Consider the following 24,628-nt stretch of genomic DNA (forward strand, 5'->3'; position numbering starts at 1 on the left):
TTTACAATTCTTGGCTAAATTTTTATCCTTATTGTTGTAAAACATGTAGTAAAAAAGACTTGGAAATAAGAAAGAATTCCTAGTGCATGTATAGTATACTTTTAGTTACATTTAAATTCTCAAGGCTATATTCGCTTGTTTCAGTGATAATTATAGTTAAGTTTTATGGAGTGCTGACTCCAGACCTAATACCTATTTTAATCTTCAAATAAAGTCTATTAGGTAGGTAATATTAATATTTTTGTTGAAAGGAGATTTTGAAAAGGTTGAATCTTAGGGAGTTTAACTAGCCTATAGTCTTATATAGCAAAAAGCATAAAATTTGGGATTTGAACCAGGCTTATGTGACTCCAGAATCCAAGTATCTAAAAATTACACTGTTCTCCTGTCCCACTAGAAGTGTTATATTCTGCTGAGAGACGTTCATGTTGAAACATTTTGTGTGAGTAGCTGATGGAAGTCTTTACTCCAGATCTTAGAGTTTGTATTTGAAACTAGAATTTATTTGGATCTTTCATCTTCTTCTTCCTTTTGGTTGAACTTGCTTTTTTCTCTAACTATCAAGATATGTAATCTTCAGTAGAGCTCTCATTCTGATCAGGTTTGTTTGTTTGTTTTTTCCTTGTTCTTAACTTCTAAGAAGTATCGAGAGAGAAAGGAAGAGTTAGGAATTAGGCATCATATGCAAACTCCATAGAGAGGCTCCCAGCTCCACAATGGACTTTTGTCTATTTTGTTCTTTGTCATATTCCCAAAGGCCACAACAATTCTTGATTCTAGTAGGCACTAGATGAGTATTTGCTGAATGGAAGGATGGATAGATAGATGTTTGGATGGATGGGTGGATGGATGAAAAGAAGTACTATATAAAACAAAAACTCAGTTTTTTCCTTCCTATTAGGGAAAAACCCAGTTCTTCCCACCATGTTTCTTTCTGTGTGTCTCCTTTATTCCTCCACATAAAACACTTCATTTCTGACATTTCTGGTCACCAGATGTGTGGAGGTTTTCCCCCATAACAAGCAGTTCTCTCTGACACCTGCATTTGAACCTGGAGATAGAGTCAGAACACACAGGTTAAGGGTTCAGTGCCCTAAGACTGTTTCTTCCCCCGACTTCAGATGCCAGTCACCAGCCCAAGTTATCACCTGTGCTTTAGACATACTGGCTATAGATCAGAAATGCCAATGACCTCCTACTTGGATTTAATTTGCTAGAAAGGCTCACAGAACTCAGGTGAATAGTTACTTACGTATGCAAGTTTATTAAAAGATATGATAAAGAATATTGCCTTTGGGATGGATTAGCAATGGGATCCTGCTGTGTAGCACTGGGAACTCTGTCTAGTCACTTACAGTGGAACATGTGAAAAAAAAGAATGTATACATGTAACTGTAACTGGGTCACCATGCTGTACAGTAGAAAAAAACATGTATATATATAAATAAATGATAAAAAGAATACAGATAAACGTCCAGATGAAAAGATACGTAGGGTGGAGTCCCATCATGGTTCAGTAGTTAACGAATCCGACTAGGAACCATGAGGTTGCGGGTTCGATCCCTGGCCTTGCTCAGTGGGTTAAGGATCCAATGTTGCCATGAGCTGTCGTGTAGGTTGCAGACGCGGCTCGGATCCTGCATTGCTGTGTCTGTGGCGTAGGCTGGTGGCTATGGCTCCTATTAGACCCCTAGCCTGGGAATCTCCATATGCCAGGGGAGCAGCCCTGGAAAAGGCAAAAAGACAAAAAAAAAAAAAAAAAAAGATACATAGGGTAAAGTCTGAGAGGGTCCTGAGCACATAGCTTCTCTTCCTGGGGAGTTGGGGTGTGTCGCCCTCTCTGTATGGACATGTCCATCAACTTGGATGCTGTCTGAATCCCCTACTGCTGGGATTTTATGGAGGCTTCCTCATGTAGGCATGATCAGTGACTTACTCCATTTCTAGCCCCCCTCTCCTCTCTGGAGGATGAGGGGTGAGGCTGAAAATTCAAAGCTTCTAAGCTTGGCTTGGTCTTTCTTGTGAACAGCTCCTCCATCCAGGAGCCCCACCCAGAGCCACCTCGTTAGAACAAAAGATGCTCCTGGTTCTGTCATCACTTAGGAATTTACAAAGGTTTTAAGAACCTTGCATCAGAGATGGTGTCTAAGATAAATATTAGAACAAGAGATGCTCCTAGTGGTCTTATGCTTAGAAAATTACAAGGGTTTTAGCAGCTCTGTGCCCCAGGACCTGGGGGCAGAGACCAGTAGAATTATTTTCTGTTATCTCATAGGTACAGAGATAAAAAGAAGATCCTGAGTTTTAGGTAGTAAACATCTTGTCGCACAGTAACCTGCTCTTCCCCTGGGCTGGCCAGGCACAGCATGACCTGAGATTGATCATCAACCCCTGTTCACAGTGCCTCCCTTCACGTCTGGACTAGAAGCCATTAGCATCCTCTCTAAATGGTTAGGCACAGCTAGTGTTGCAGAGGGAAAGTCTGTTTCTTGCCATCTTTTGTTTTGGTTTGGTTTTTGGTTTTTGGCTCTGAAATAGTCTCCAGGGGAAAAGAATTACAAGAATAATTTGTTACTAAAAGAGAGGTGGCGGAGTTCTCGTTGTGGCTCAGTGGTTAACGAATCCGACTAGAACCATGAGGTTGTGGGTTCGATCCCACAACCTTGCCCAGTGGGTTAAGGATCGGGCATTGCTGTGGCTGTGGTGTAGGCTGGCGACTACAGCTCCGATTAGACCCCTAGCCTGGGAACCTCCATATGCCGAGGGAGCAGCCCTAGAAAAGGCAAAAAGACAAAAAAAAAAAAAAAAAAAAAAGAGAGAGAGGCGGCTTCTGTCACAAACATATATAAGCTGCCATTCCTGATTCACATACGTATTTCACAGACCATATTTTGGTCTGTGACCAGGCCACATATATGATATTGAGGTGCTCAGACAGAAGATTCGTAACTGAGATCAAATGTAGTGGCAAACATTGTGTTAAAGAGTCAGCTCAGAATTTGGAGACACTGTTCCAGAAGAGAGGTAGTTTTGTCATATCCCATGTAAGATAATGTCAACAGCAGCAAAACAGTAACAGCTAATATTTGTCGAGTGCCCTGTGCTGAGCCCCAGTTTACAAGTTTTACCTCAGGTCATCTTCACAGCATCCTTTGGGAGAAATATGCATTTTCCCCGCTTGTAATTAAAGAAGAGACTCAGGGAGGTGAGGAGCTGGCCCCACTTATGCAGGTACCAGCAATCTTGGTTTGCTGTACCAGTCCACAGTCTTCACATTTCTATGTGAAATGTCTGGCCTTACTGTTCTAATTCTACAGCTAACATTATCATGTCAATAGTATTACTTGAAGTAAGGCATTAAGTCAGAAGCTTCTGTCAAATCCTACCAACCTGTGTCTTCTTTTTGAAAAATCATATTTTTGCACTGATGTTGATACTGTGTTTATCGCCTGACTTTTATCGCTTGACTCTTTTGGCTCCCAGTTTGGGCTCAGAAGTTACTTTGAAGCATGCTTGCTTCTATTTAATATTTTTGCAGAATGAGTGACAACATACCAATTTTTATTGTAGGTTTTTTGAAATGGTGAACACCATTACTGAAGAGAAGGGGAGAAATACAGAGGAAGGAGATTGTGAAAGTGACTCCCTGGAGGTAATGACTTTAGTTTATGTGTTCATTTTCCTAAGTTTCTCTGTGGCTGACTTTTCAAAAACGATCTGTTGAAAGCTTTATTGAGGGAAAGTGGTGTGTGTGTTTTGATATGAGTAGCAGGGAGGGGCAGATGGCTCAGCCAGAGTCTGTAAGCTTTCCTTTAATGTTAAAAGCAACTTCTAGAAAGTGCTCATGTAGCAGCAGGGGTTAAGGATCCTGCGTTGTCACACCTGCGATATAGGCTGCAACTGCAAGTCCCATCCCTGGCCTGGAAACTTCCACATGCCTAGGGCGTGGCCAAAAAAAAAAGACAAACAAAACACAACTTCTAGAATTCCTTTGGTTAAAAAGAGCCGAAAAGCAAACATTGGTGAACACTTAGTCAAGAATAGAGTTGGTTTTTTTCTGTCTTTTGTTTTAGGGCTGCACCCAAGGCATATGGAGGTTCCCAGGCTAGGGATCAAATGGGAGCTGCAGCTGCTGGCCTACGCCACAGCCACAGCAACTCCAGATCCAAGCTGCATCTTCGACCTACACCACAGCTCATGGCAATGCCAGATGCTCAACCCACTGAGCAAGGCCAGGGATGGAGCTCCTCGTGGATGCTAGTGAGATTCATTTCCGCTGAGCCACAATGGGAACTCCCAAGAATACTGAGTTTTAGTGTCTTATTTGATAGTGAGTAACTAGGCTTTATCTTTGAGAACATGGATTACCCTCAAGGCAGGGGCCACAGTACCCTCACACATTTTTTATTCTTCTCTGAGATATGTTGCAACTCAGACAGGTAATATTCAGTGCAAGTTCTGAATGACAGAGCTGTCTGTGGTCCTCATTCGTATGCATACGCAGAGAGCCTGAACAATAGAAGATGAGCAGAAGAAAGAGAGGAGGCAGTTGCAATCAGCCCCGTGCTGTTCCTCTCAACCACAGGCCTTTTACTTACTCCTCCTGGGCATAATACCCTGCAGACACCTGTTTTTCGACCATGTCCATTTTCTCCGTCCGGTCTGTCTCCCGTGTGTAGAAGAGCATCCTAGTGCAGTGAGGACCAGTGCTGGAGAGTTTCCAGAGTGCTGACTCCCACCTGGGCATCTTCAGTGTCTAAAGGATGACACTTCCCCAAGCATGGTCCAGTCCTCCGTTTTCTCCAGGCCCTTCCTGCTGTATGATTTGGGACCGAATGCTGAATCCAAGCAATTCTGAAAATTACATTTCTAATGTTAAAGTGAAATCGAAGAAACTAGAGCACCAACCTGACTGGTATACTTATGAATTAGACACTTTGATAATGTTACCTCCTACACTAAATTTTACATAATCCTTAAAGTGGTAGGGTTCCAGTCAAGGGAGAATTTAAATAAAATAACCAGGGAGTTCTTGTTGTGGCTCACGGTAATGAACTAGACCAGTATCCATGAGGAAGCGGGCTTGATCCCTGGCCTCGCTCGGTGGGCTAAGGATCTGGGTTGCCACGAGCTGTGGTTTAGGTAGCAGACACAGCCTGGATCCTGCATGGCTGTGGTGTAAGCCTGCAGCTGCAGCTCCAAATGGACCTCTAGCCTGGGAACTTTCACATGCCCCAGGCAAGGACCTAAAAAGACAAAATATATATGTAATAACCAATTGTTAACTCTATCTATAGTTAAGTTCTATAATTATCTAGCCATTGTACAGCTTTGATATTCTTAGGTAAGCCCAAGGCTCTTTCATTAAAGTTATTTATAAAAAGATAAACCTAATTTGGAAAAAAAAAAACAAAAAAACAACTTCCCTATGCACTAGCTTGCTGTATACAGGAGTAATAGGCAATACTTCCTTTTTTCTTTTTCTTTCTTTCTTTTTTTTTTAAGAGCTACACCTGTGGCATATGGAAGTTCCCAGGCTAGGGGATAGAGTCAGAGCTGCAGCTGCTGGGCTGCACCAAAACCACAGCAACTCGGGATCTGAGCTACAACTGTGACGTACACCACAGCTCACGGCAATACTGGATCCTTAATGCACTAAGCGAGGCCAGGAATCAGACCTGCATCGTCATGGATCCTAGTCGGGTTCATTTCTCTTGCGCCACAATGGGAACTCCAACAGTACTTCTTATTTGTCTATGCTTTATGTTTTCCAGTGTTGTATTTTCTTATTTCAGTGATTATGTTAGGAACCAGATCTCTAGATTTCTACACCGGTGCCCTTTTGACTACATCTCATTATCTCTGTTTTTATTTGGGTTAAATTTAGAATCACTTTATACGTAGCAACTGCCAGGGGAAAAGTTAACAAAGACAATGAAAATGAAATAGTTCCTTTAGTAACAAAGTATAAAATGGATAGACTGGAAAAATCCATAAAGTCCTTTTACAACATCATAAATTGCTGGATTTTCTTTTTTTTTTTTTTCTTTTTTTGTCTTTCTGCCTTTTCTATGGCCGCACCTGCGGCATGTGGAGGTTCCCAGGCTAGAGGTTGAATCGGACTGTAGCCACCGGCCTACGCCAGAGCCACAACAACTCGGGATCTGAGCCACGTCTGCGACCTGCTCCACAGCTCATGGCAACACCAAATCCTTAACCCACTGACAGAGGCCAGGGATCAAATCGGCAATCTCGTGGTTCCTAGTGGGATTCATTAACCACTGAGCCATGACAGGAACTCCAGCCAATCTTTTTTTAAAACCAGCGATATCTAACCTTTATTTCATACCCTTCTTTGAAAAACTAAATCCATCTTAACCAAAAATACACAGGGCACAGCCACACTAAGGTGGCCGTGTTAGACAGCGTGGTCTTCATAACTGATTGAATCCACAGGGCAGAGGCTCTGCTCTAGAAACTCCTTTAACTGGATGCATCCATAGGGTAACACCACTTTAATTGCCTTCGAATTGGTGGTAAATCTGGCCAGCTGAGTCTTCTAAGACTCAGTCTCCTAGATGTGAAAGGGTGGATAGGTCACTTTTCAGAGCGCTGTCAGGAAGCTCCAAGTTCAGGAGCTTCTGGTTTGTACGTGGTGGTGGTAAATGGGGCAGGCTTTGCGAGATGCTCTTCCTGATCAGATAGCTCTCCTGCAAGTGCTCAGAACACGCACAGCCAGATGAGGAGAGAAATGCTCAGGTTTCTTCTTAGGAAAATCTGCAGGGTTTTAGTTGGTCTGTTGATGATGATAATCATAGTGCTTGCTCTCTGATTCATTAAAGGGCTCCTAACTCACTTCTCAAGAAAGTGCATGGGTTGGAGTTCCCGTGGTGGCTCAGTGATTAACGAATCCGACTAGGAACCATGAGGTTGCAGGTTCGGTCCCTGGCCTTGCTCAGTGGGTTAAGGATCTGGCGTTGCCGTGAGCTGTGGTGTAGGTCGAAGACACGCTCGGATTCCGCGTTGCTGTGGCTCTGGCGTAGGCCAGCGGCTACAGCTCCGATTCAACCTCTAGCCTGGGAACCTCCATATGCGGCTGGAGCGGTCCTCGAAAAGACCAAAAAAAATTTTTTTAATGTATTAAAAAAAAAAAAGAAAGAAAGTGCATGGGTACTCTTCCTTTAATGTTAGAAGAACACTTTTTTTTTTTTTTTGGTCTTTTTAGGGCCACACCCACAGCATATGGAGGTTCCCAGGCTAGGGATCAGAGAGGAGCTGGAGCTGCCTGCCTACACCACAGCCACGGCCATACCAGATCTGAGCCACGTGTGCAACTTACACCATAGCTCATAGCAAGGCCAGATCTTTAACCCACTCAGCAAGGCCAGGGATCGAACCTGAGTCCTCATGGATATCAGTCGGGTTTCTTCATGCTGAAGGAGCATTCTTTCACTTCTGTCCTTTGCATTCTATCAGAATAATTTATAATCTATGACACGGCTTCTACAGTATTCCAAATGGGCTGTATAGTTTATAACAGTGAATTCAAGCATGCTTGATTCTTTGAGTATATTGGCTTAGTTTGCCATTCTGTCACAGCTAGTGATATTGCTGATGTTGTGTCTTGGGTGTTCTGTTAGCGTAGTGCGAATGAATGGATACGGTGATGCCCTGGGCTCTGAAGATGGAGATGTCCATCCTGGCTCTCCCTCTCACAGAAGAGCCCATCAGAGCCAGAGCACCAGCGCAATATGTCTTATGAAATAGCCTAAATTTATGATTTTGCATAATTGATGATAACTCCATTATACCCTTGATTACATTTCTTAGATATTTCCAACATTCTCAACTAAAATTTTTAGGTATTCTAAAGATTTGATTAAAATGAGTTCCTTAATTTCATTACCACATACTGAGCTCAAATTTGAGCCTATGAATGACATACCAAAAATAACTCCTCCTTGGAGTTCCCATTGTGGCTCAATGGGTTATGAACCCGACTAGTGTCCGTGAGGATGAGAGTTTGATCCCTGGCCCCACTCAGTGGGTTAAGGATCCAGCATTGCCGTGAGCTGTGGTAGAGGTCACAGACTTGGCTCGGATCTGACATTGCTGTGGCTGTGGTGTAGGCCGGCAGCTGTAGCTCTGATTCGGCCCCTAGCCTGAGAACTTCCATTTGCCAGACTAGCAGCCCTAAAAAAATAAAAATAATAATAATAATGATAATTCATCCTTTTCTCACCCTTTACAGTATAAACAAAAAGAATTACTTTGGTGATTAAGATTTGTGTACTGAATAATTATTTTCTGATCTTTACCTCTATTTGAGATAAAATTTAAATTGTTTCAATTATTCCTAACTGAAGCCTTTGGGTACCTTGGCCCCAAACCAAATTAAAATGTCAGAAGGTCAGATGCTTTTTAATGTTTTTAACCTCACTTGGGGTGGTGTCAACATTTGGCAAACATTAACTATTAATGTGGTTCCATAAGCCACAAATTTGAAGCTAATCTTTAGACTTCCTGGTGGTTGAAAATCTTATTCAAAGCCCAAGTCCAGGTTTGCTTTTCTTTCTAATTTGAATACTAAGGTTTCTTTGAAGCAGTACAGTTGTGGGAGGGATGACCTTCTTTCTTCAGGTCACGGTCAAAACCCTCCTCCCACCGGTCATTCCTGATTCTAGGGAGACGCCTTCGCTGGGGACAGGGGCCTTGGGTTCTGAGTTTTATAACTTTGGACAAAATTCTTACTCCTGCTAGCCTAAGGCAATAGAAGTCCTTAAGTGAAAGTTGAACAAGAAGATCTTAAATATCCTTTCCTAGCTTACATTTTAAAAAATTTTCAAGATTAGTATGAACTGTGCAAGGTTTTGAAAATGTAGCTCAATACCACTTTCAGAGGACTTTTCTGTTTTTAAAAAGAAAGAGAATCTTGATTCAAGGCCATGTGTTTTGACTCAAGGCTGTATTTTGAAATGGAAGGGCTATGAACCCCTATCTTAAATAATTTAATGCATTAATAAATTTATATTGAAATAATTGAACGATTGATGACAGTTAACTGTAGGAGTTCTTATACTGATCAGCTGTGGTCCCTATTTTTGTTCTCCCAGCCTTTCATCTCTTCACTAAGAGCAAGGGCACAGTTATCCAAGCCAGACACCGCAGAGAAACCCCTGCTCCAGCCTCACATGCAGCATTCCCTCCAGCCCCTTCATTTCATTCTGTCACTCCCCCATCCCGTGGCCTGATCGCTCTCCTGCAATCATTACTCTTCCCTGCCATCATTGGAGAGATCACTCATGCAGATCTTATCCTGTGACTCCCCTTTTAAAAGCTCTGATGCTACTCTTTGTAGAAGAAGGTTTCCATACCATGCAATGTTCTTCTCTCTCTGACCATGACTTTCCCTTTCCTTTCACCCCGTGGTCCAACAATGCCAAACTCCTTTCCATATTCCAGCCAGCCAAGCTCTTCCTGTTCCTGGGCTTGGCATGCCGATGCGCAGCTCCACATGCTTTTCCTGCTTGGTGACTGCATCCTAATTGTTGAGATCCAACTCAAATGTCTTTTTTACTTTAAATCGTGTTCCACATCCCTTCTCACTTTTCTCTGTTCTTAGAGCATTTTACCCACTCCTCTGCCTTGGTTCTCGTCTTCGCCTTGTGATTCCATGGCCTGCCCCAGACTGTTAACATCCGAAGGCTGGATTGTGGCTCTCTTCCCCTTTAAACCCACAGGGTCCTGCCTGGTGCCAGGCGCTCAAGGGGAACTTCATTCAGAAGGCTTAGAAGGGTGTGGAGCTGGGGAGTGACAAAACCAGAGTTGTTTAAACAGTATCTCAAACAAAGGGGAAGGGGCTATGGATTGGAGGAGGGGGCAGAGTAAATGCTGGAAAACTGGCTTGAAGGTGTTGAATCAGCGTTAAATCAATGAAAGAATGAATACCATAATCAAGCTGAATACCATAATCAAGCCACTCTCCACCTATTCTCTGCACCTCTCTCTCTCTTTTGTTCTCTGAAAAATAAACATAAATTACTGAGGTCCTTTGATGTTCAATACAGAATGCGTTGTCTTCTTCCTCACTACTCTCAAACATACATATATGCGCTCTCCCTCCCTCCTTCTCTCTCTTTTTTTTTTTTTTTTTTTTTGCTTTATAAGGCCACACTTGGGGCATATGGAAGTTCCCAGGCTAGGGTAGAATCAGAGTTGCAGCTACCTGCCTACATCACAGCCACGGCAATGCCAGATCCAAGCCGCAGATGCAACCTACACCACAGCTCATGGCAATACTGGACCCTTAACCCAGTGATTGAGGCCAGGGATTGAACCTGTATCCTCATGGATACTAGCTGGGTTCATTACCACTGAGCCACAATGGGAACTCCTCATCCTTCTTTTGTGTATTTTTTTTTTTTGACTTTTTGCCATTTCTTGGGCTGCTCCTGTGGCATATGGAGGTTCCCAGGCTAGGGGTCGAATTGGAGCTGTAGCTGCCAGCCTACACCAGAGCCACAGCAGCGCCAGAGCCAAGCCTCATCTGTGACCTACACCACAGCTCACGGCAATGCCGGATCCTTAACCCACTGAGCAAGGGCAGGGATGGAACCCACAACCTCATGGTTCCTAGTCGGATTCGTTAACCACTGAGCCACAACGGGAACTCCTCTTTTGTGTATTTTTACCTCACCATTTTATCAAAAAGGGCATACGATTGACACAAGCCGAGGATAATCGTGGCAGCTGGCCCTGTGAACCTTTGCACAGGTAGTTTCCAGCCTGCATAAAGAGGAAGTTGCCTCCTTGTGGGATGAGTGGGAACAAGCAAGATAAAAGGAATGTTTTCCTTTCACTGCAACATCTGCCACATGATGAAATACCTTTACCATTTCTTTTTCTGATGATTTGCCTCACAAGCGTTAACAGTAAATCATGGTTTGGAATTCATTCAAATCAATTCGGAGTCATCAGGTAGCTCACTGGTTTCTTTTTCTCTAACATGCTATTTCAGATCTGAAACTGATCACACACGGTTACTGCACTGTCTGAGAAAAGATATCATGATGCTGTGTGATAAGAATATAAGTTTGATACTCATTCATTTATTTTGCTGTGAGAAGAAAAAAAGCTTTTTCCTCTGCATCTTATGGTTAGAGGCCTGCGTATTAACTGGCAAAAGCCAGATTAACAGAAGAAGAAGAAGAAAAGACAAAGTTTATTCCCGTATGTGGTAGCATGCAAAGAAGTGACTCTTGAACAGCAGGAGTTAAGAGTCTATTTATCTTGATAAGAAAAGGCTGTAATAGGACTTCGAGGGAGAGCAGCACAGTGGGAAACTAATGAGAAATAAGTACAGAAAGTTTTGAAAAGGTTTTGTTTAGTAATTTCTCATCCAGGTATAGTGGTTCTAAACCTACCAGAAAGGAGATTAAGGCAGCCGTATTTTCAAGAGTCTTTGCTTAAATCAGCCAAAGAAGCTTAGATAAGGTTTTTTCGTCTGTTTTCTGGTTTGTTTGTTTGTTTCCTGCAGCTGTTACTTATTTAGATGTTTTCAGTTTTTTTTTTTTTTTTTTTTTTTTTTTTGCGGCATACGAAGGTTCCTAGGCTAGGGTTTAATCAGAGCTGTAGCCACCGGCCTACGCCAGAGCCACAGCAACGAGGGATCCGAGCCTCGTCTGCAACCTACACCACAGCTCACAGCAACGCCAGATCCTTAACCCACTGAGCGAGGCCTGGGATCAACCCCCAACCTCATGGTTCCTAGTCGGATTCGTTAACCACTGAGCCATGATGGGAACTCCCAGATGTTTTCAGTTTAAAATAATCTTCATACCGTATTAGTGGGTGCAAGTGGAATCTCATCAGTTCACTCAACAAATAATTATTGGACACCTGCTAGGTGGAAGGCACCTTTGTAGGGGCTGGGGATCCAGCAGAGAACAAAATAGAGAAAATCTCAGCCTTTAGTGAGCCTCCATTCTAGTGGGAGATTGACAGCAAGTGAAATATATAATATCTTTGATAATGATCAGTGTAAAGGAGAAAAATTAAGCAGGGAAGGATTCAGGAAGGTAGGGTGTAATTTTGGACAAGGAAGCCAGGGAAGGAAGGCTCCTTTAGAAGGGAAAATCTGGGTAAAAATCTGAGAGAGGAGAGAACCATCAAATTAGATATTTATACCTACAGCATTTTTAGTATTCTATTATTGTTCTTATTAGTTATGAGTGTTTTTAGCATTTATATATTACTAGGGAAATAAGGACTGAAAATTCACAAAGCTACCACTTGGGTCTTTGAGGTGACTACTCACCTAAAGTAATTAAGAACCAGGGCAGGTGCATGGCTTTTTGGAAGGTGGTTGTTTTACTGTGGGTCCCTCAACAGCTGCAAGGACTAAGTGAGTCACCACTTTGTTGTTTGGCCTTGTCGGTATTGTCTCCTACGCTCATTTTCTTCCCAGTGCCAGTTTAGACAGTTCTGGGCAGGCAACAAGAGAGAGCTGATTCTAGAAGCATTCCCATCACTGCTTCAAAATGCAGTTGTCTCCCTTAGCAACAAGTTGATTTGCCAACCCATTGCCATGGAAATAGAATGCAAACTCTATAAGCAGTGTAATTTTACTTTTATGTTTTAAAACACTCTGTTCCCCCCATCCTCGCCTTCTTTTTTTCTCCATTTCTGTCATTTACCAGACCTTGCCTTCCCTTGGCTTTTGGCAGAGGCTCCGTTCTACTTTTTCTGACCATCACAGAGATAATTCTCTGTCCTTGTAGGTCAGGGCACTTTTCTCAGACCTGCCCTTTCAACTTATATCTTTACAAGTGTAGAAGGAAGAGATGAAAGAAAGAAAGAAACAAACAAACCAAACAACAATACCCATTGGAATAATTTTCAGTTTTATTGAAAGTGCTTTTGATTTTTACTATGACCACTTCATTTAACAGGATTCCATTTCTGTACTTAATAAAATGCAGTTAATTTTAAAAAAGGAATAGTCTTTTGGTGCTTGACATTCATGAAGGAAACTGAAGCTTGAGCAGTTACATTGAGGCTTAAATATTCTTCAGTCTGCTATATAAGTATTCCTGTGGCAAAACTCCTTTCAATCAAAAATAAACAGATACTGATGTTAAAGGTTTTGTTTTGACATCTTTTTTTTAAGATTCTCATCAAATTTTCTATATCCTGATTAATTAAGCACATAATCACTAAGCACCTTCTACTAGCCAGAGATGGGAGTAGGGACAGAGCAGTTGCAGATAAAGCCCTGGCTCTCAGGAAGCTCAGAGTGCAGACTGGGTAAGAGAAGAGTGAAAAATGAGTGAGAGAGGGTGGCAAGACCTGGGAAGAACATCAGACCGGAATCTAGCCCAGCTCTTGAGGGTCAGATAGTTCAAGAAAGCTTCCTTGGGAGTTCCCATTATGGCTCAGTAGAGACGAATCTGACTAGTGTCCATGAGGACGCAGGTTCGACCCCTGGCCTCACTCAGTGGGTTAAGGATCCAGCATTGCTGTGAGCTGTGGTGTAGGTCGAAGACCTTTCTCGAATCCTGAGTTGCTGTGGCTGTGGTGTAGGCCGGCGGCTACAGCTTGGATTAGGTCCGTAGCCTGGGAATCTCCATATGCCAGGGGTGTGGCCCTAAAAAGCAAGCAAGCAAGCAAGCTTCCTTGTTTTGAAGGATGAGGCAGAATTGTCCATATAGAAAATGCACATATATAAAGGCACAATGAATCAAGGACTCTCAATGAGAGTTTTGGCAGGAGATTAATGAGATAGAAGTCTGGACATAGGTCCTGACAGGAATGGATGTCAAGCTAAGGCGTTTGGATTTGATCCTGAAAGTGACAAGGCGTCTGTAAGGCAGAGGCAGTGGTGTGAGCATGAAAATCTCACTTTGGAACTTTGGACTTTGGAAAGCTCACTGCCACTTAATGGAGAATAAGCTGGGAGTGAGGGCGATGAGAGGAGGGGCCAGGGAGGCTGGTTCAGAGTCTGTAGAATTAGTACAGAAGCAAGGAGGCCCTGACTGGAGGCAAGAGCAGTGAGGATCAACCTGGTGGCATTTGGCAATCAACTTGATGTGGGGAGTAAGGGAAAGGGAAGAAAGGGGTCTAAGGAGGCCGACAGATGTCTCCCGTATGTCTGCTTGAATAAGCCAGTGGCCGTTCAGTGCATATGGACAATGAGCCAAAACACCTATAAAATACTGGTGTCTGGAAACAGAACTAAGGTGCACCTTATAAAGAATAGTTTCCTACAGCATTAGCAGCAGAAAGAACAGAAAATCTGGAAACCGATGAGCTGGGTAAAAACCACTGCTCGGACATATTTTCAGTGGAAGTGATTTCTGATCATTTGTAAGTTGGAGCTAATCATACACCTTCTCTGCTAGGATGCAGGCTTATGACTGTCAAATGAGGCAGATAATTGAAAGCTGATTTTTTTGTTGCTGAAGTTACAGTGCGTTATGTCAGGCAATGGCACTGCTAGGTTCAGTGCATAGGTTTCTGTTCCTTTGATAGGCCACACGGGCAAAGACCCAGCTTCTTTGTGATTGACCCTGTCCTGCCTCCTGCCAGCCTGGGTCCTGGCTGGTAGATTTCCAGCATACGTGGCATAGCATGGCCACCCACAGGAATTGGGTGAAGAGACCTGGGCTCCTTCAGGGGGAATTTTCGGACTGTGTTTACTGCCTCTGTGCTGGAGTTTTATCTCCTAGTCTGGGGAAATTGTTAAATGATCCCCAATTCCTATTCCCAGACCCTACAAACATACAAGGTTTTCTCCTCTGGTCTAGAATAGTCCTCAGCCATATGTTAGGCAGCTAAAATAGGCATATTCTCCACTGAACATTGGGTACAATGTCGCCACCAGGGAAGTAGACACTTCCCTTCCACAGCTTAACCTCTTTCCTCTGCCAGAGAAGGGTCCATTCTAGGGAAGTCAGTGCTCACTTAGTCCTGGCATGGTAGCAGCCGTAGTTTTCCCCAAGAGACTATGTACAACCTGATTGCCTTCTACCAAGGCTTGGAAACCAGTTGGAAACCAATAAATGAGCTGGTAACAATATGCCCTACATCTTCCCCATCCTCAATGGCAGGGGTCTCTCAAGTTGAGAATGTGTACCCCAGAGAGTTTTCAGAGTGATCTGATTACCTGCCTTTGTGGGTTATATAGCCTTTTTAAAAAAAAATTTTTAGGGCTGCACCTGCAGCATATGGAGGTTCCTAGGCTAGGGGTCCAATCAGAGCTATAGCGCCAGCCTAGGCCAGACCCATGGCAAGGCAGGATCCAAGCCTCATCTGCTACCTACACCACAGCTCACAGCAATGCCAGATCCTTAACCCACTGAGCGAGGCCAGGGATTGAACCCACGTCCTCCTGGATGCTAGTTGGGTTTGTTAACTACTGAGCCACAACGGGAACTCCCGGCTATCTTATTTTTAATATCTGTGTTCAAAGGTTATGGTCTTTGTGACATCAGTTCCTTGAAATTTGTGGCTTAACATGTGATTAATTATTATGTACTTCTCATATGTGCATAAAAGGAAGCTGTATTTGGATACAGGACTCTCTCTGTTTATGTTGTACCAGACTTGTTATTTGTGCCATTAGGGTCTCTCCTTTGAATTAGTCTGCTAGATACAGCAGTTTCTAAAAGAGTTCTGTTCAAACCTGTTGTGGGTTATATTTGTCTATTTTTATTTGTAATTTTATCAGCTCTCTATGTTTTAAGGTTAAGTTGTGAGTGTAAAAATACATGATCATTGGAGTTCCCGTCGTGGTGCAGTGGTTAACGAATCCGACTAGGAACCATGAGGTTGCAGGTTCGATCCCTGGCCTTGCTCAGTGGGTTAAGGATATGGCGTTGCCATGAGCTGTGGTGTAGGTTACAGACACTGCTCAGATCCCAAGTTGCTATGGTTCTGGCATAGGCCGGCAGCTGCAGCTCCAATTCAACCCCTAGCATGGGAACCTCTATATGCCGCTGGAGCGGCCCTAAAAAGGGCAAAAAGACAAAAAAAAAAAAAAAATACATGATCATTATCCTCTTTTGGATTATTAGTGTTAATGTTAAATTTGCTGACTTGTGAATGCTAGAAATCAGTTTTTCTTTAAAGTGGCAAACTCAAACCCTTCTGTGAGTTGAATCTACCCATGAGACTCCAGTTTTATACTCCAGCAAAATGTAGGCAGAAGAGGGGGGTTGTTCTCATGTACCCTCCTATTGGTTTTACATTGGGTTTCTACACAGAAATGGCTTGATTATTTGATGACCCTGCATCCTGTAGTTCAAGTCCAGGACAAAAGATGTGCCTTTGTGGATGACACCTCCAGATCTGAGAAGGTCCCTACCAAATGTCATTATACCCCTTTCATTTCATCCAGTTTTTCATATTTGACCGACATGCTGGACAGTTTGGGGTTTAGGGCTGTAGATATTTCCTTTTTACATGAAAAATGAAATTTCCCCTCCATTTTTCACTTTTAAAGGGTTTTTTAATCTTGGGGAGTTGGGAATTGGGACTGAGTACAAATAATCCTTACTTTATTGTTGTCAGCTAGTCAGACCTCCGAATTGTCCTCTTACCCAAAGCCTTTCAGTGGTTTTATTCCCCTGACAGAGTGTGAAATACTTTCATGGTACCAAAAGCTGATAAACAAAAGAAAAGTTAATTAGATGTGATAGCCATTGATAGACACTGATGCTAATCATACTCATCTGAATCAATGAAAAACAGGATTCAGTGGATCAAAGAATCCCAGTGGGCTTTTGAAGAAGCATTTTTATGGGTTTAAATATATAGTCCCCACTGCATTCATGACCCTTGTGAAAGCATGAACACCCTATGCTTACATTGAGTCTATTTTTTGGTTCTGGAAGCTGTTTCTTAGGACCTCATCTTATTGTTTCCCTTGTGAAAGCCATTTAATAAAATAAGGGGAAATGCTCTTGGAAAAAGTCGATGTTTAAAGTATGGGAGTTCCTGTTGTGGCTCAGAGGAAACAAATCTGACTAGCATCCATGAGGATGGGTGGGTTCGATCCCTGGCCTTGCTCAGTGGGTTAAGGATCTGTCTTTGCTGTGATCTGTGGTGTAGGTCAAGGATACAGCTCCGATCTTGCGTTGCTGTGGCTGTGGTGTAGGCCAGCAGCTACAGCTCCGATTTGACCCCTAGCCTAGGAACTTCCATATGCCATAGGTGTGGCCCTAAAAGGACAAAATAAATAAAATAAAAAGTGGACTGCAACTAATTCTTCAATCCTCTCTCCCCCTTTTTCCTTTTATAGTATGACTATGAATATGATGAAAATGGTGACAGAGTTGTTTTAGGAAAAGGTACTTATGGAATAGTTTATGCGGGCCGTGATCTAAGCAACCAAGTCAGAATCGCCATTAAGGAAATCCCAGAGAGAGATAGCAGGTACAGTAACTGTGGCTGATGAAAGCTCTTTTCTAAGGTATTTGGGTCATTAATGTCATTTTTAAAATATTTTGGTGATACTCTAATTAATGAAACCTTGTCTGATAACTCCATTGCTGGAATTAGCTCCCTCTGAGGTTTAGCTGCTGCATTATTCAGTGCTTCAAGCCCAAGACTCGGATGGGGGAGGATAACATCTCCAAGGTAACAAGGGCAGGACTTTCCAAGAGTAGAAAAGAGAACAGCCCTGTGTGTTGGGCTCAGGTTACACTGGACGGTGGTTGGTTTTTTTATATAGAGAGATGGAGAACCGGCACCATCAAAATGGTTTGAACCAAAGTTTCCAGTTTCCAGTCAGGCATGTAAGGAGGCTGGAAATCAGTACTCCATCCTAAACAACCAGTGGAAAGCTAGACAAACTGAGAAATCAGCCACTCTTCTTAGAGCCATCCGGAAAGCGACATCACAGGACCAACCACGGTCCTCAACAGTGGAAACACAGTCATAGGGCAGTCCCATGCTTTTGTGAGTTTTGCCTCCAAGAAGCCATACCAGGCTTTCAGAAAGAATATCAGAAAAAAAAAAATAATCCCCCTCCCCTAGGCTTCCTGCAGAGATGGGGGGCAAAATAACTCTTATGAAATATACTTGAGTGTTCTGTTCTTAATAAGGTCTGCCCTCAAAGGAAACTATTTTACCAGAGCTAACTCTGTTCCTTAGAGCCTAACCAACCTGGGGGAAGAGAAATGCCCAACTCCAACCCACTCCAGCCACTCTGTTCCACCTCAGCAGGGACTGAGAAGCGTTTGTGAAGTTCATGGCCCAGGGCACAGGCTCCCTAAAAGACAGAGACTGATTCATAGAACACCCCCCACCTCATCGCCACACCACTCAAGCTCTCATTAGCAGAGTCCCTTTAACCTACTCCATCATTCCAGCTTTCCACAAAAAATTTCCAAGGACGCAAAAAGACAAAAAATATCTTTTGAAGAGCAAGCATTAGAACCAGATTCAGATGTGACAGGGAGGCCGGATGATTTAAAACAACTGTGATTAATACGCTAAGGGCTCTAATGGGAAAAGTAGACAATATGTGAGAACAAATGCCAGTGGAAGCGGAGAGGCAGACATTCTAAGAAAGAATCAAATAGAGATGCTATAGGTGAAAACCACTTTAAGAGAACAAAGAATGCCTTTGATGGGCTGGACACTGCCCATCAAAGCTCAGGGTGCGATCCCTGGGCTTCAGTCTCCGAGCTTGAGGATGTGCTGATAGAAACTCCCAAAACTGACAAGCAAAGAGAAAAAAAGACTGGAAAACAAACAAACAAACAAACAAACAAACAACCAGAACCTCCAAAAACTGTAGGATGACTATAAAAGGTATAGCATACCCAGGGGCTATAAAGAGAAGAAACATTTGAGAAAATGGTTTGAACCACACATAATGGGGCCTTGAGGGAAATGGAATGGCTTTTAGGAACAAGTTGTTCAGAGCAGAACAGCTCCGGGACCAGATTATCTGTTGCTCTCTGCTTTGGTGCTCTATCCTATCGTTTGTTTCTCCAAACAACAGTTCTCTCTTCTCTCAATCTCATGATTTTTGCTGCCTCATAGCTTCTTTTACGGCTTCTCTTTGTAAGATAGTTACTCCTACAGTCAATTATATACATGTTCTGTGTGTTGTGGATTCAGACTCCAACAAGAGAGAGGATTGGATTGAGTCTGTTGTTACCATAATCATTATTTGGCCAGACTTTAATGCTGGGCTAGATCACAGGCTTGTTTTGGCTGCCCTTGAGTCCATGTTTTTGGGCCATGGTGGAACGGTCGTATAGTCAGCTTTCTTCAGAAAGGACACTCCCCTGAGCCACCTGGATCATGCCTCTCCAGCCTCTCCCCCTTGCCTAAAGGACACCTCAAGGTTAACATGGCCAAAACTGAAGCATGGACTTTTACCCTCAAATGCACTTAACCTGTGGTATTTCCTGTCTCAGTTAATATTTCCCCATCTGGAGTTCCCGTTGTGGCTCAGTGGGTTGCGAACCTGATACAGTGTCCATGAGGACGTGGGTGTGTGCAATCCCTGGGCTTGCTCAGTGGGTTAAGGATCTGCAAGCTGCAATTTATGTTGCAATGCGGCTCATATCCAGTATTGCCATGGCTGTGGCATAGGCTGGAAGCTGCGGCTCCAATCCCACCCCTAGCCTGGGAATTTCCATATACCGCCGGTGAGGCCGTAAAAAGAACAACAAAAAAACTTACTCTGTCCATCCAGCTGTTCAGGCTACTGGGATTCCTTTGGATTCCTCCTACATTATTCCATCATAAGTCCTGCTGTTGTCTCAATCTCTAATATTTTCTGAATCTTTCCACTCTTTCTCATCACCAGTCTAAGCCTTGGGATCTCCACGCAGCTACTTCATAACTAGTTTCTGCTTTCACTCTTCCTCCACCTCGACTCCATCCCTCCTCAGAGAAGTCACAGAGATTTTTCTCAGTTGAAATCACATCATGTCACATCTTCTTATGTAACCAGAATAAAACCCAGAAGCCTTAGCGTACACATCTGCCTCCCTCTGCAGCCTCACCTCCTCCATGGCAGCCCCAGGGACCTCTCTCTGTCCAGCACTCCCACAGGGCTCAGTCCCCAGATTTTGGCAGGATTGCCTCATACTCATCAATTAGGTCCCAATTCAATCCTCAAGCCCTCAGGGATGCCTCTCTAATTATCCCAAGCTGAAAAGGAGCCCCCATGCCATGCAACCAGTATCCCTGGCTTCAGCTCTCTTTCTGCCTCTCCATTCTTAGCCTCCATCCATTGATAGGCGGCCGCTCTGCCTCCAGCCCCCATCCAAGGCGGGAAAAAGGAAAACAAACTTTCTCAGAAATGTCGAGCATACTTTCACCTCTGTTTCATTGGCCAAAAATGATCACCCCTAACTACAGAGGAGGCTAGAAACCCAGCAGCTTTTAAGCTGGCCAGTTGTTTTTCCAAACAAAATCAAAAAAAGAGGGAAGAACAGGTACTGGATAAGCAAACAGCTTTTCCTGTTTACCACACATATGGATTCAATTTTATGTTTTCTATGGTATTTTTGTACTTTCCCCTTTGCTAATTCATGAGCTATATATATGAATTCTTATGGGGTGGTGATAGAAACTATTCATTAAATACCTAGAGCAACATAGGTAAATTTGTCATGCTAAAATTTTTGTTAAGCATTCCTATAGTTTCTTAAATAACATATAGTAGAGTAGATTTTTAAGCAATATAAAATTTTAAAGGGTTGTCATTTGCAAATTGCTGTGGCCAACTCACTGATCTTTAGCCATACAACCTCCCTTCCCACCATCAGATAAACTGAAGTAGATACTTGGAAGAAAACCACTTTTAAAACCATCTCTGTAGTTTAAGTTTATCCAGCTGCCACTATGCACACAGAGAGTACACCAGCACCAACAAAGATCTATTTGGCATAACATGGGTTGTTTAAAAACACTTGCTTGGCAAGCCCTTCTCTTGAACAGCTGGCATGGGACATCTTTTCATTACTATAAAGGAAGATTACAGTGAAGTCTATCATATTAATGTGAGATACAACACACAAAGGTATTCCTCTCTCCTTGCCCTGGAGAGGTTTCGAGGTTTCATTTAAAAAGGTAGCAGTTACAAAGGATAATCGCCAAGATGGAGGATGGGTGTAACTAATGCATGATCCAGCATACATTAAGCACTGCCATCTGTAGTGAAGGATCATAGCAACAAAAACAGCTTCTTCTGTGTTTCCCTAACACTCTTAAAACACTCTGTTAAAGATTCAGAGTAGTCGTAACGAGCAGGTGGATTTTTAAGGACACTCTCATAATCTAGTCCAACTAGTTGTTCATCTCAGGTTGGCTTCCAATAACATTCAACACACCCCTCAACAATTTACTTCAATATTCCCACCCAGCTTTATATTAGAGCCAACTGGGGAACTTTTAAAAATACTGATACTCAGGCCCTACCCCTCAAAATTCTGCGGTGGTGATAGAATTATTTATTATAAATTTATAATAAATAAATAAATAAATAATAATAATAAATATAATTTAATATAATAATATAAATATAATATATTATAATGTAATAATATAAATATTATAAATGTGGACATTGGTTATTTTTTTAAAATCCTTCCAGGATCTGCAAATGTTCAGCCAAGGTTGGGAGCCACTGGTTTGGATGGTTGTAAGGGAATTTGACTCAGGAGAGGTGCTCTGGAGACCTGTGTGATTTAATAATGTTTCAAAGCAAAATGCATTTAAGTATCTCTGTTTATCTCCACCATGTCTTCCTACTGTTGTTACAACTAATTGAGAAGAAATGGATTTTCTTATAATTCCCGTAGACAAGCATAACTTACTGACCTGAACAAATTATAATGTCATGCTTATTTAGTGCTTGGTACTTAAACTTTCACTTACACTTAGTGAGAATTGCTGGGTATTACTAATCATTTCCATATTGGAAATTCTTAGCTAGGAGGATTCCTGACTGTTGCAGCTTTTGGGCTCTCTTTCCGTTACATATGGAGGGATGTGTGTGATATATTTGTTTCTCCAGGGTCTTATATTTGAACATTTATGATTGATATTTAATAGAGGGTCAGGATGTGGGAGCCCTTTAATTATCATAAACTGAGTCTCTTGCTTCAGATTATTTAGTCATCTTGATCTACTAAATCCGTAGAATTATCCCAATATTTCCACAAATTTATCTCATACATTTCAAGAACAATCTTATTTACTAGTGCTAATATCGTGTTTTAAACTCCATTGGAGAAATAACTTGTGAATGTCTTCATTGTTGAGAGTCGTTACCTTAGTATCTTATTAGTAACACTAGGTATTGGTATTTCTTGTGTTATTTCATTCAAGCAGTAATTAAAGTGGTGGTGTTATCCCTGATATCTTGTTAAAGGGGTTAGTTTAATACCTGCCTTTAGTTCCCAGAGCAATTCTAAAGAAAATGAGCGAAAGATCTAATATGCAAGTCAATTTTTGTTGCTGTTGTTGGCAACTATCTGAGTAATATTTTTCACAGATTATAAACTTGTTTCAATTAAAGGAATTTGGATTTTTGTAACCTACCAATTGCTTTAGCTTTATAGCTTATGCTGATAAGCTTCATGAAAATGGTATTATTCAATACTAACCAATTCTAGTATTTGTTGTTGGTGGCATCAAAAAAAATCCCATTCTGCTGTGTGGATTTGCCATTGTAGGATCTGAGCATTTCTTGCATGTAGGACTAAAGGAAATTATGAGGCATCAGGCTTGTATTTTATGATTTAGTGGTTAGTGCTTTTCATACCTGTAGCCTCCACTGTACAACAGGAAAAATATTAGGGAATAGCTTTGAGTCTCTGGTTATGTTTATCATTGCTGACACCCTATCATAGTTAGTTATATAATAGTCATATTAATATAATATGTGGGAGTTCCCATCGTGGAGCATCGGAAACGAATCTGACTAGGAACCATGAGGTTGCGGGTTCGATTCCTGGCCTTGTTCAGTGGGTTAAGGATCCGGCATTGCCGTAAGTTGTGGTGTAGGTTGCAGACGCAGCTCGGATATGGTGATGCTGTGGCCGTGGCGAAGGCCAGCGGCAACAGCTCCGATTTGACCCCTAGCCTGGGAACCTCCATATGCTATGGGTGTGGCCCTAAAAAAAAAAGACAAAAAATATATATATATAAAATATGTGATAGTATTCAGGATTATTAAGAGCCTATAAACTTTACAGTAATTCAGATAATCATCAAAAGTGTTATTCTGTCTGTTCCAGAAATATAAGACACTTTCATTTTATAATTTGATAAAGCAACATATACCCAAGTACATGAATTTGAGGTCTAGTCTAAAGCTGGTCTTTCAGTGTGAAGGCTTGGTTGGGATTGGGTAAAAAAATCATGATAAAATAGAATTGGTTAGAGTAGAATCAAAGAGACTTGGCGTATAAATGATTCTGTTTTCTACTGAAGAGTTACTGGGCCTTTCAGTAAGTTCTAGAATGAATATTAAAATCATTTGTAATTTTTATCCTCCTGGGCAAGAATCTCCTAGAATAATAAGCTTGTGTTATGAAACCCATGGAATAGAAAGTCAGTTTAATGTGGACAGTGCACTGTGTAGGTGATTTCAATTTTCCTGTGTTCAAATCTTAGCTTTGTTGCTTACTAGCTTTGAGATTGTGGGCAAGTTAGTTATCTTCTCTGTGAATCAGTTTCCTTGTGTGTAACATGGCATCTTAGTAGTACCTTCTCAAAGGGTTACTGTGAGAAATGAGTTAATCTATGCCAAAGGCCCAGAAGAGTACCTGACACATTTCCTCTCAGACCCTACCGCAGCTCCAACTTCACAGAATTTACATGATGAGAAATAAAGGCCTTAGATAGTCATATTTGATTTCATATGTGGGCATATATGTAGCTGGCATTCTCCATTTGTGGTGCTTAATTTGTATGCAAAGGTCTGGCCACATAATTAGCTCATTGGCATTTGCACGTCTTTCAGATACTCCCAGCCGCTACATGAAGAAATAGCATTGCATAAGCATCTGAAGCACAAAAATATTGTCCAGTATCTGGGCTCTTTCAGTGAGAATGGTTTCATTAAAATCTTCATGGAGCAAGTCCCAGGAGGTAAGAAATGGTGTTCTTTCTTTAAAAAGTGTATGTTTCTACTATGTACTAAATAAATAAACTGAAAAGCACATATATTGTACAACACAGGGATTATAGCCAATAGTTTATAATAACGGTAAATGGAATATAAACCTGAAAAATTATGATTCACAGTGTTGTACACCTGAAATTTATATAATATTGTACATCAGCTGTACTTCAATAAAAATATAGGAAAATCTCAAAAAACAACTTACTTTTTTAAAAAAATCTTGTTTCTAGGGCCTTGAAAAGGAGTAAAATTGAATGGGATTTACTTGTTTACAGGTCTTAGTTTGTCTAAATTAAAAGAGAAATTAGACATATGACATTACCATACAGTTTATTAAGTGACAATAAATAAATATCGGAACTGTTTTAGTATGTCATTGTGACATTGTTAAAGATTAGCAATTGAGTGACCTTCTACTTCAACTGTATTTGCTTAATGACCATCCTCAGAGCAGCGATACTTTTCTATTTA

General features: G+C 41.9%; 1 protein-coding gene across 4 annotated transcripts in view; it reads left to right on the plus strand.

The window, feature by feature from the left end:
- The window catches only part of MAP3K5 (mitogen-activated protein kinase kinase kinase 5), a 220,358-nt gene that overhangs the window by 146,569 nt on the left and 49,161 nt on the right, over window positions 1-24,628 (plus strand). For all 4 annotated transcript variants that reach the window (XM_021072505.1, XM_021072507.1, XM_021072516.1 and 1 more), the window contains 3 exons: window positions 3,571-3,652; window positions 17,300-17,433; window positions 23,996-24,123. In XM_021072505.1, coding sequence (XP_020928164.1) covers window positions 3,571-3,652; window positions 17,300-17,433; window positions 23,996-24,123 — 344 coding nt within the window. The remainder of the gene's footprint in view (window positions 1-3,570; window positions 3,653-17,299; window positions 17,434-23,995; window positions 24,124-24,628) is intronic.

Source organism: Sus scrofa, chromosome 1 (assembly GCF_000003025.6).
Source record: "Sus scrofa isolate TJ Tabasco breed Duroc chromosome 1, Sscrofa11.1, whole genome shotgun sequence".
Classification (NCBI taxonomy): domain Eukaryota; kingdom Metazoa; phylum Chordata; class Mammalia; order Artiodactyla; family Suidae; genus Sus; species Sus scrofa.